The 11,587-nt window shown below is 41.2% G+C and overlaps 1 protein-coding gene across 2 annotated transcripts in view; it reads left to right on the top strand.

Annotated features, from left to right (window-relative positions):
* Positions 1-12: 12 nt before the first annotated feature.
* Positions 13-11,587, top strand: part of LOC139581008 (ATP-dependent RNA helicase DHX8-like) — a 35,565-nt gene continuing 23,990 nt past the window's right edge. The window contains exons 1-9 of one of the 2 annotated variants that reach the window (XM_071410295.1): positions 13-178; positions 623-708; positions 807-876; positions 1,046-1,134; positions 1,269-1,366; positions 1,490-1,798; positions 1,915-2,059; positions 2,181-2,384; positions 2,477-2,564. In XM_071410295.1, the coding sequence (XP_071266396.1) occupies positions 70-178; positions 623-708; positions 807-876; positions 1,046-1,134; positions 1,269-1,366; positions 1,490-1,798; positions 1,915-2,059; positions 2,181-2,384; positions 2,477-2,564 (1,198 nt within the window). In that variant the 5' untranslated portion in view covers positions 13-69. The remainder of the gene's footprint in view (positions 179-622; positions 709-806; positions 877-1,045; positions 1,135-1,268; positions 1,367-1,489; positions 1,799-1,914; positions 2,060-2,180; positions 2,385-2,476; positions 2,565-11,587) is intronic. The other variant, XM_071410294.1, reaches the window with a different exon arrangement.

Below are 11,587 nucleotides of genomic sequence, written 5' to 3'. Positions count from 1 at the left end.
AAGTTCATAACGTAACGTGCGTGTTACCAATGCCTGCGTTTTCTGAAAACAAAACAAACACTGGACACAATGGCAGACTTTGGAGTTGAGGAGCTTAAGCGGCTTGAATACCTGTCTTTGGTGTCCAAAGTGTGTACAGAACTTGACAACCATCTTGGTATTTGCGAGAAAGATCTTGGCAAGTTGAATCGACACACACTCCTTTTGTCACCCCACATTTGGAATAATCTTACGAGCTTGCTGCTAAGCTAGCTATCTTAGCTACCTTTGGTTTTAGTTAGCTAACGTTAATAATTTTACTCCAGTGTTTGACAACCAGAATTCCGATTGTAAAACGTATTTTTTTTGTCATAACGTTATCTATTGTACAGGAGATGGTTACTTTGCCTTGAAAGTGTGGTGGGTGGTGTGGACCCCATAACATGTTTAAGTATTTGACATTTCCCTGAGTTCCATAAAAGCTAGCTAGTTTAGTTTCATGTGAGCATTCTTGGCAAAAAAAGAACTTGCTGCTAATCAGTTATTTATTTTAGAGGCATAACGTTAGTTATCTTAAGAGAATATAGTAGGCTACCATTTTTTCCCCTCTTCTGAAGTTCATTATTCTTGCTGTCTCTTTTAGCTGAGTTTGTCATCTGCCTTGCTGAAAAGAAACCGACATTTGATGGCTTCAAATCACTTCTGCTGAAAAATGGAGCAGACTTCACAGTAAGTCTTATAGTGTGATGTAGCTGTTTGATATGTTTAAAATTAGCCCGCCATTCAATACACTTTCTGGTTTTGAATCCACTTTCACTCTTTCATAGGATTCTCTCATCAGCAATTTGCTCAGACTTATTCAAACTATGCGGCCGTCAAAAGAATCTGCGAGCAAAGGTTAGTTGATCATATTTCTGTATATAACTCTGGTTAGTGTCGAATGGAGCTGATGTCTTACATTCAAGTATGATTTATACAATGCTGGTAAACAATTTGATACACTGCATCTGATTATTTAAACTATTTCAAAATATCATACTGAATCTCTTTAATTTTATGGCGGTAGCCTCTGAGCCTGTGGTCAAACAGAAGAGTGAGAAGGACAAACTGAAGGAGATGTTTCCTGGATTGTGCAGGCCAGACAATCCAGCTCCCGTAAGTCTCTCAGAAATTAGTACATACATAGTGGCTAAACAAATACGATTAAACAAGACACTGCTATTACGTCCCACTCCCCACACACAGCATATGGTTGTCAGTAGACCAATGCTCTCTAACAACACCCACAGATTCCGCTAGAAGAAGATGATGTGAGGGTAGCAGATGCTGCCATGAAAGAATTGGAGATGTTCATGCCCAGTGTCAGTGGAACAAACTCAATGAGCAGGTAAGGACATTTTGATAATTCACAGGGTTTCCAACAAAGTTTTACTGGTGCACTATGAATAGCAAAACCCTTAATTGGATGAAAAATAGGTATTTTTCAAAATGTATATGGCTCTTGTTTTAGGTTGGACAACAAAAGGCAGCGAAGCAGAAGTCGGAGCCAAGACAGAGACAGGAAGAGACGCTCACGCTCTCCGTCTTGTGACCGTGAGAGGGACAGAGACTTCAAACGCGGTCGAAAACGTGTTTCCCGCTGGAGTGATCGCAGTCCGAGCCCCACCAGGGATCGAGATTTTGAGGTTGGTTCTGACCGCTATAAGGACAAACACGTGGACCGGCCCCCACCAGAAGAGCCTGCTGTAGGGGACATATTCAACGGCAAAGTCACCAGCATCCTGCAGTTTGGCTGCTTCGTGCAACTGGAGGGGCTGAGGTCAGTAAAGAGAATTGGAAAATATCGAAAGCATGTATCCAACACGTTCTGTCTCTTACGGTGATCCAATGTTTTGAAAACCTGATGTTGAAAACCTTTTTTGTTTTTCATTGTAGGAAACGCTGGGAGGGGTTGGTGCACATCTCTGAGTTACGCAAAGAGGGACGTGTTGCCAACGTGGCTGATGTGGTCCAGAAAGGTCAACGAGTCAAGGTCAAGGTGCTGTCCTTCACTGGCTCCAAGACCAGTCTCAGCATGAAGGTAAGACAGCAACACAGAGCAGGAATGAATTCAAAGCCTACTGCCCTTTGGTAAGCATGATGAAGGACATGAATCTAAATTAAATTATAACTGAAACTTATACTCTACTCTTGGTTGCCAGGATGTAGACCAGGAAACAGGGGAGGACCTGAACCCCAACAGGAGGAGGAACCTGGGCCCTGATGGTGGGGAGGAGAAAATCATGAGGAACCCCGACCGCCCAACCGACCTCAACCTGGGCCACGCCCCTGAGTTGGAGGATGACACACTGGAGCGCAAGAGACTGACCAAGATATCTGACCTCGAGAAGTGGGAGATCAACCAGGTATGTGTACACATGTAGGGTTCATCAAGACATCTTGGCTCATTTTATTAGTGTTATGTTGATCTATACATGTTTTTTTTCCCTGTCCTCAGATGATTGCTGCTAATGTTCTTTCTAAAGAGGAGTTCCCTGACTTTGACGAGGAGACGGGTATCCTCCCAAAAATTGATGATGAAGAAGGTAACATTTTAGCATGTTTTTTTGGGGGGGGGGGGTGCAGTGATCTACTGAAAGCATTAGGTGTGTAATGATTCATCGATACAGATAGGAATCTGGTTTAATTGTTTAAGATGCATCGGTCAAAAACAATCCAAATGTAGCATGAATCAGTATGAAAATCTATTCAAAGTTACAACCGCCGGTTCACTAACGTTTTCACTAATTGTACTTTCTTTCTACCTTATGAAAACACTTCTCATCTTTTGGGGTGTGTCCCCAAATTGTGTACGTTTTTGACAAACTCCCTAGTCCCTGCCGGTGACCAGCATACCCATAACATGATGCTGCCACTACAATAATTGTAAATACGGAAGATCAACAACATTGCATTCACTCCATATTACTGGCTTGTATGAAAAATGTAAAAGAAGGAAGCCTGTGTTAAAAAATACACTTAAAATCCCCCATTCTGTTTGCAATAAGGCCGTTAAGTAATACTTAGGGCTCAGCGACTAACAAACATTTCTGTTATTTTGTGTTTTTTTAAACAACTAAATGACCGACGTCGGTTCAATTATTTTGAATTCCATTTCGTTCAGTTTTTTTCCATGAGCTCAATGCGCACATTGCAAAGTTTCTCCACAGAGTTTCTAAACCCAGAGGCGCAACATCGTGAGACTTCCGGAAAAGCTTGTGAAGCAGATCAAGAAGACCAGGCTGGGGTTTGGGTTTTGACAAGTCAATGAGTGAAATGAAATATTCTTCCTTAGTTGTTAATTTTCTCGAAATCTAAAGGCACAACCTAGATTCGAACCACCAATGTCTTAAGTAGTTGAACATGTTATTACTCCAACCTCGTGGTAGTGACAAACTGACACGTTTTCAATTCCGTCAAAAAACAACTTTATATCGAAGGAGTGCATTTGATTTGACGGCCTGCACATGCTCAGTTCGGCGTGACCAGATGTCATATTTCTACGCATGAGCTTAGCTAGCCAACGTCGCCATGACATCGCCTACATGTGTGATCTATTGGAGACGCAGTTTCAGCCTGTCTTCATACTGTACTCTCTTTGGATTCTCTACAGATAAATCAGATCCAGCCTGAACTGTGTGATGATGTAGTTTCCAACAGGCCAATATTCTACATAGTTTAGCGCATAAAACGTGGTAATTAACTAGGACCATAATCCATTGCTCATCTACTTGTCCGTTCTGTTTCTTTTATGCCTGCTACGGAAGAGAAAAGAAGGCGCGATCGTGGGGGGATTTAGGGGATTTAGAGAGCAGCTGTTGATATTCAGCAGTCATAAAAGTATGCCTTATTTACTTTGAAGAACTACGAAATAGTGATTTTGTCAGACAGGATAGGCAGTAGCTCTAGAAATGAGAGGACTTGGAATTAAATGATTAAGTCATCAAAACAAATGTAATATACACAACAATTTAAATATTTTATTTAAGTAATGTGAATAAATGATGGTTAATAAGTGATCAGCAGTAACGGGCAGTCACTACCTTTATGGGACTTTTATTAATTGTTTTATTCTGTGTTACAAGTATTCAACCCAAATAATCGAAACCGAAATCGAAAACCGTGAGTGTTTTTATAATCGCACTGACCTCAAAAAGCACTAGTCGCTCAGTGCTATTAAAACTGCAAGACAACACCGCAAATAAAATAAATACAAATTGCCAAAATTTAAGATTTGGGTCAAATCCAATACAACACAGAATGAAACCTTCTCTATTTTTAGGTATTGTAGAGGCAGCATTATGTTATAGGTATGCTTGTCACCAGCAGGGCCTGGGGAGTTTTTCAGGATCAAAATAAATATGAAAGCTCAGGTAAAAATGTAGAGGAGAAATCACCTCAGTCTTCTGAAAACCTAACCCTGGGATAGTTATATTTTTCAGCCGAACAATTTAGACACATCTTAATGCCAAAAACACACTTGAATGGTTTTTCAAGAGGTATTGAGTGGTCTAGTCTCAGTCCTGACATAAATTTCCTTGAAAATCAGAGGTTTGAATTTTGCTGTCTATCAATTATTCCTTACCAAATGTAGTGCATGAGCAATTTTGACAAAAGCAATGGATTAACAGTGCCTTCAGAAATGATTCACCCTTGACTTATTGCACATTTTGTTGTTACAGCCTAAATTCTAAATCGATTAAATACCTAATCGCCCAATAATGACAAAAAAACATGTTTTTTGAAAATGTCCCATTTACACACCAGTGGCGGTCGGTGTCATTTTAAGATGAGGGAGGATGATTATTTTTTGGGGTGCATGGCCTTATTTCTATTACAGCCTATTGGATGACTGTCATTCATATTCCATTCACCCTGCTCAGTGTAACATCAATTGGTTTAGGTTATTACATGATACTCACATTTTCCCTATACCCATCATGTTGCGCCAACCTATCGAATGTATGAATGTTTTCAACGTAGATACACAGGTCGAGAGAAACGTTTGAGTAGCCTAATCAAAGTGGCAGACGGTGACATATTCAATACCGCCTTGCACACTCTTCACTGCGTCTAGCTGATCTAGGGTGTAATCATTAGCCCAACAGTTTTAAATTTGAGTTTCTATTGGACAAATTCAGGTATGTTTATCCCCATTTTGTCAGTTTGCTTCCGTTAAAGAAACATTTTTCAACAAAATTGCCAGAATGAATAGACTCCTGATCACACGCAAACACAGTTCACTTTCATACTAGCCACATACAAACAGCATGATCACTTTGCTCATTAATTCCTTCTTGCATCTACATGCTCTCCTCTCACCTTTTCCCTTCGCTTCAGTGCACTACACATCAGCTGTCTGTGAACAGGCGAAAAAACCTTTCCAAGCCAAACCTTCATATCATAACCGCTAACCACTACACACAGCTTACATCGTTGTCACCGTATTAGCTGACGTCAGTCAACATAGCTACTAGAACTAATGCATTAGTATACTCGCTACAATCATGCAGTACATTGTACAGTTAGTAAGCAGTTTAGCAGTTACTCCGGCGGGCCCCGGAGGCAATAAATTAATACAACCAAAAGCTTACCTTGGATAGCCATAGCTAACATGGCATCCCTCTCTGTTTGGGTTGGCTAAACTAGCTAGCTAAGTCAAAAAGAAAATCCCCCAAAATATATAGCTAGCTCTCTCTCTTGCTTCTCCTTAATTTTTAAAGAAATTAATTTGTTCAAAACTGTTCAACTATTGTCTTTCTCTCTCTTTGAGTCAACTACTCACCACATTTTGTACTGTAGACCTTCATTGCAAAACAGTGTGTTTTAATAAATTATTGGTCACGTGACTAAATTTAGTATACTTTTATCTAAAATTGATAACTTTTTTAACTTTCACTATTTTTATTTTTATGAAATTCACTGAGGAGGATGATCCTCCCCTTCCTCCTCTGAGGAGCTTCCACTGATTCACACCCCTGAGTCAATACTTTGTAGAAGCACCTTTGGCAGAGATTACAGCTGTGAGTCTTTCTGGTTAAGTCTAAGAGCTTTCCACACCTGGATTGTGTAACATTTGCCGATTTAAAAAAATATATATATTTATATATACACTGCTCAAAAAAATAAAGGGAACACTTAAACAACACAATGTAACTCCAAGTCAATCACACTTCTGTGAAATCAAACTGTCCACTGATTGACAATACATTTCACATGCTGTTGTGCAAATGGAATAGACAACAGGTGGAAATTATAGGCAATTAGCAAGACACCCCCAATAAAGGAGTGGTTCTGCAGGTGGTGACCACAAACCACTTCTCAGTTCCTATGCTTCCTGGCTGATGTTTTGGTCACTTTTGAATGCTGGCGGTGCTTTCACTCTAGTGGTAGCATGAGACGGAGTCTACAACCCACACAAGTGGCTCAGGTAGTGCAGCTCATCCAGGATGGCACATCAATGCGAGCTGTGGCAAGAAGGTTCGCTGTGTCTGTCAGCATAGTGTCCAGAGCATGGAGGCGCTACCAGGAGACAGGCCAGTACATCAGGAGACGTGGAGGAGGCCGTAGGAGGGCAACAACCCAGCAGCAGGACCGCTACCTCCGCCTTTGTGCAAGGAGGAGCACTGCCAGAGCCCTGCAAAATGACCTCCAGCAGGCCACAAATTTGCATGTGTCTGCTCAAACGGTCAGAAACAGACTCCATGAGGGTGGTATGAGGGCCCGACGTCCACAGGTGGGAGTTGTGCTTACAGCCCAACACCGTGCAGGACGTTTGGCATTTGCCAGAGAACACCAAGATTGGCAAATTCGCCACTGGCGCCCTGTGCTCTTCACAGATGAAAGCAGGTTCACACTGAGCACATGTGACAGACGTGACAGAGTCTGGAGACGCCGTGGAGAACGTTCTGCTGCCTGCAACATCCTCCAGCATGACCGGTTTGGCGGTGGGTCAGTCATGGTGTGGGGTGGCATTTCTTTGGGGGGCCGCACAGCCGAGATGAGATCCTCAGACCCCTTGTGAGACCATATGCTGGTGCGGTTGGCCCTGGGTTCCTCCTAATGCAAGACAATGCTAGACCTCATGTGGCTGGAGTGTGTCAGCAGTTCCTGCAAGAGGAAGGCATTGATGCTATGGACTGGCCCGCCCGTTCCCCAGACCTGAATCCAATTGAGTACATCTGGGACATCATGTCTCGCTCCATCCACCAACGCCACGTTGCACCACAGACTGTCCAGGAGTTGGCGGATGCTTTAGTCCAGGTCTGGGAGGAGATCCCTCAGGAGACCATCCGCCACCTCATGCATGCCCAGGCGTTGTAGGGAGGTCATACAGGCACGTGGAGGCCACACACACTACTGAGCCTCATTTTGACTTGTTTTAAGGACATTACATCAAAGTTGGATCAGCCTGTAGTGTGGTTTTCCACTTTAATTTTGAGTGTGACTCCAAATCCAGACCTCCATGGGTTGATACATTTGATTTCCATTGATCATTTTTGTGTGATTTTGTTGTCAGAACATTCAACTATGTAAAGAAAAAAGTATTTAATAAGAATATTTCATTCATTCAGATCTAGGATGTGTTATTTTAGTGTTCCCTTTATTTTTTTGAGCAGTGTATATATATTTTTATTTATTTTTTTAAATATATTTTCTAAATTCTTCAAGCGCTTTCAAATTGGTTGTTGATCAATTCTAGACAGCCATTTTCAAGTCTTGCCATACATCTTCAAGCAAATTTAAGTAAAAACTGTAACTCGGCCACTCAGGAACATTCACTGTCTTAGTAAGCAACTGCAGTGTAGAGTTGACCTTGTGTTTTAGATTATTGTTCTGCTGAAAGGTGAATTCATCTCCCAGTGGCTGGTGGAAAGCAGACTGAACCAGATATACCTTTAGGATTTTGTCTGTGCTTAGCTCCATTCCGTTACTTTTTTTATTTTGGAAATAACTCCTCAGTCCTTAACCTCTAACGAGCCTCTACCCCGGGTCCGGGATCACCCCCCACCCCCCCCACACACTGATTAGCATAGCTAGCATAGCTTCACAAGTAGATAGTAGCATCTAAATATCATTAAATCACAAGTCCAAGACACCAGATGAAAGATACAGATCTTGTGAATAAAGCCACCATTTCAGATTTTTAAAATGTTTTACAGGGAAGACAAAATATGTAAATCTATTAGCTAAACACGTTAGCAAAATACACCACTTTTCTAACTCCATCAGTTTCTTACTACTTCAGGTGCTATCACCAATTCGGCTAAACTAAGATATTGATAGCCACTAACCAAGAAAAAACCTCTTCAGATGACAGTCTGATAACATATTTATGGTATAGGATAGGTTTTGTTAGAAAAAAGTGCATATTTCAGGTAGAAATCACAGTTTACAATTGCACCGACCATCACAAGACGACTAGAATTACTATAGAGAGCAACGTGTATGACCAATTTACTCTTAATAAAACATTTCATAAGAATAGACAAAGCATAGCAATGGAAAGACCCAGATCTTGTGATTCCAGACAATATTTCAGATTTTCTAAACGTTTTACAGCGAAAACACAATAAATCGATAAGTTAGCATACCACATGTGAAAACGTTACCAGAGCATCGATTCCAGCCAAAGAGCGCTATAACGTAATCACCGCCAAAATATATTAATTTTTTCACTAACCTTCTCAGAATTCTTCCGATGACACTCCTGTAACATCATTTTACAACATACATATACAGTTTGTTCGAAAATGTGCATATTTAGCCATACAAAACCGTGGTTACACAATGAAAATACTAGGAAATCAAGCCTCAAAATGTCTGACGTCATCTTTCAGAGTGATCTAGTTTAATTGAAAGCTAATCATATACTTGACTAAAAAATACAGGGTTGACAGGAATCGAAAGACAAATTAGTTCTTAATGCAATCGCTGATTTACATTTTTTAAATTATCCTTACTTTTCAATACAGGTTGCGCCAAGCGAAGCTATAGCAAACAAGATGGCGACATAAACGTTTAACATTTATCGACAGAAACACGATTTATCATCATAAATTGTTCTTACTGTGAGCTGTTCTTCCATCAGAATCTTGGGCAAAGAATCCTTTCTTGGGTCGAATCTTCTTTTGGTCGATAGATGTCCTCTGTCCTTCGAAATATCCACTAACGATCGAACGGGACCCCGAAACGTGTCCAAAGTTTCAGAGTGCACGACAAAGAAATTCCTCAAAATCGCACTAAACGGATATAAATTGCTATAAAACGGTTCAAATTAACTACATTATGATGTTTTTAACAACTATAACGACTAAAAACATGACCGGAGAAATATCACTCTCTAAACAACGATTTGGAAGGAGGCAGGTCTGATGTCCATTTTGCGCATGACGCATGCAGGAAGAGAGCGTTACTTCTACGTTTTCGTGTTTTATAGTGGCTCTGATTGCGCAATCGAATCCATTCAAAACGTGATGACGTACTGACACCCAGAGGAAGACGTAGGCAGTGTCGGTTTCTCTATAGCATCTACTGGCACCTTAAAACCGATCCCAGATCAGGGGTAAAAATTTCTGAAATCTGACTCCCTGTCAGGAAAAGTGATGTAGAAGTAGTTCTGTACCACTCAGAGACAAAATTCCAACGGCTATAGAAACTAGAAAGTGTTTTCTATCCAATAATAACAATAATATGCATATTGTACGATCAAGAATTGAGCACGAGGCAGTTTAATTTGGAGACCAAAAAATGCTAATGCGGAACAGCACCCCCTATAGTTGCAAGAAGTTAACGATCACAAGCATACCCATAACATGATGCAGCCACCACTATGCTTGAAAATATGGAGAGTGGTACTCAGTAATGTGTTGTTTTGGATTTGCCCCAAACATAACACTTTGTAATCAGGACAAAAAGTTAATTGCATCAGAAGACTGTGATATGGCCATTTCTTGGAGAGACTCCTTCCCCTCCAGGAGACTGTCAAACATGATGACAACACCACCCCAAACAGGTGTTGCTGGTTGACTTCAATGTGGTGCTCTTATTCTTCTCACTTTGCTTGGTGAGGTAGATTGCTGCTATAACTTGATGACCCTTCACATACCTAACCATTTCCTTGGCTCTCTTGTAGATTGTATCCATTGTTTTCAGTGCCATGATGTCCTTGAGGAGCAGATTCAATGCATGAGCAGCACAGCCAATGGGTGTGATGTGAGGGTAGGACTCTTTAGACCAAGCAGCCTTTATGTTTGCAGCATTGTCTGTCACCAGTGGAAATACCTTCTGTGGTCCAAGGTCATTGATGCAATGAGTGTGTCTGTTGTCCCTTGTGTCTGTGCTCTTGTAGAATATTGGTTCAGAGGTGGAGATTATGTAGTTAACTATTCCTTGCCCACGAACATTCGACCACCCATCAGAGATGATTGCAATGCAGTCTGCTTTCTCTATGATTTGCTTGACCTTCACTTGAATTCTGTTGAACTCTGCATCCAGCAAATGAGTAGATAAAGCATGTCTGGTTGGAGGGGTGTATTCTGGGGGAGGAACATTCAGAAGTCTCTGCCAATACACATTGCCTGTGAGCATCAGAGGTGAACCAGTTGCATACACAGCTCGAGCAAGACATTCATCAGCATTTCTCTGACTAGGTTCCTCCATTGAGTCAAAAAAAACTTCTGATTCCAGGAGGACCATGAGCTGTTGCTATCGATAAGGTGTCTGATTCATCATTTTCACCTCGAATAGAAGTAGAGGGACTTTTGTCAAAGGTTGCTTGTTGTGAGCGCTGAGGGAAATGTATGCACTTGGACAGATGATTCTGCATCTTTGTTGCATTCTTCACATGATTTGGCACAGTATTTGCAAATGTACACAGCTTTTCCTTCTACATTAGCTGCAGTGAAATGTCTCCACACATCAGATAATGCCCGTTGCATTTTCCTGTAAAGATGAGAAAAAATTAGTAAAAAAACAACAAATACAATTCCTTGTACAGATAAATAGTTAAGCAGTTAGATTAAACAACTCCTTTGTAAGATAAATGTTTTAAAATGAAACATGTATGGAAACAGGTGAATTAACACTCCTCAGTTAGCAGGCTCTAGCAAGCTAAAACCCACATGGTAGCAATAACTAACTAGCCGAAATTGTTAACAAGTTATAAATGATTTAAACGAACTTTGCTGTGGGCTACTATTTACTTCCGGCGCCGAAAAGAGATGGCCGCCTCGCTTCGCGTTCCTTGGAAAATATGCAGTATTTTGTTTTTTTATGTGTTATTTCTTACATCGGTACCCCAGGTAATCTTAGGTTTCATTACATACAGTCGGGAGGAACTACTGAATATACGATTAACGTCAACTCATCATCGTTCCTACCAGGAATATGACTTTCCCGAAACGGATCCAGTGTTTTGCCTTCCACCCAATACAATGGATCTGATCCCAGCCGGCGACCCTGTGCGACGCCGTAAAAGGGGCAAACGAGGCGGTCTCGTGGTCAGGCTTCGGAGACGGGCACATCGCGCTCCACTCCCTAGCATACTACTCGCCAATGTCCAGTCTCT

Source organism: Salvelinus alpinus, chromosome 7 (genome assembly GCF_045679555.1).
Source record: "Salvelinus alpinus chromosome 7, SLU_Salpinus.1, whole genome shotgun sequence".
NCBI lineage: Eukaryota > Metazoa > Chordata > Actinopteri > Salmoniformes > Salmonidae > Salvelinus > Salvelinus alpinus.
This window is presented reverse-complemented; position numbering and strand designations above follow the sequence as displayed.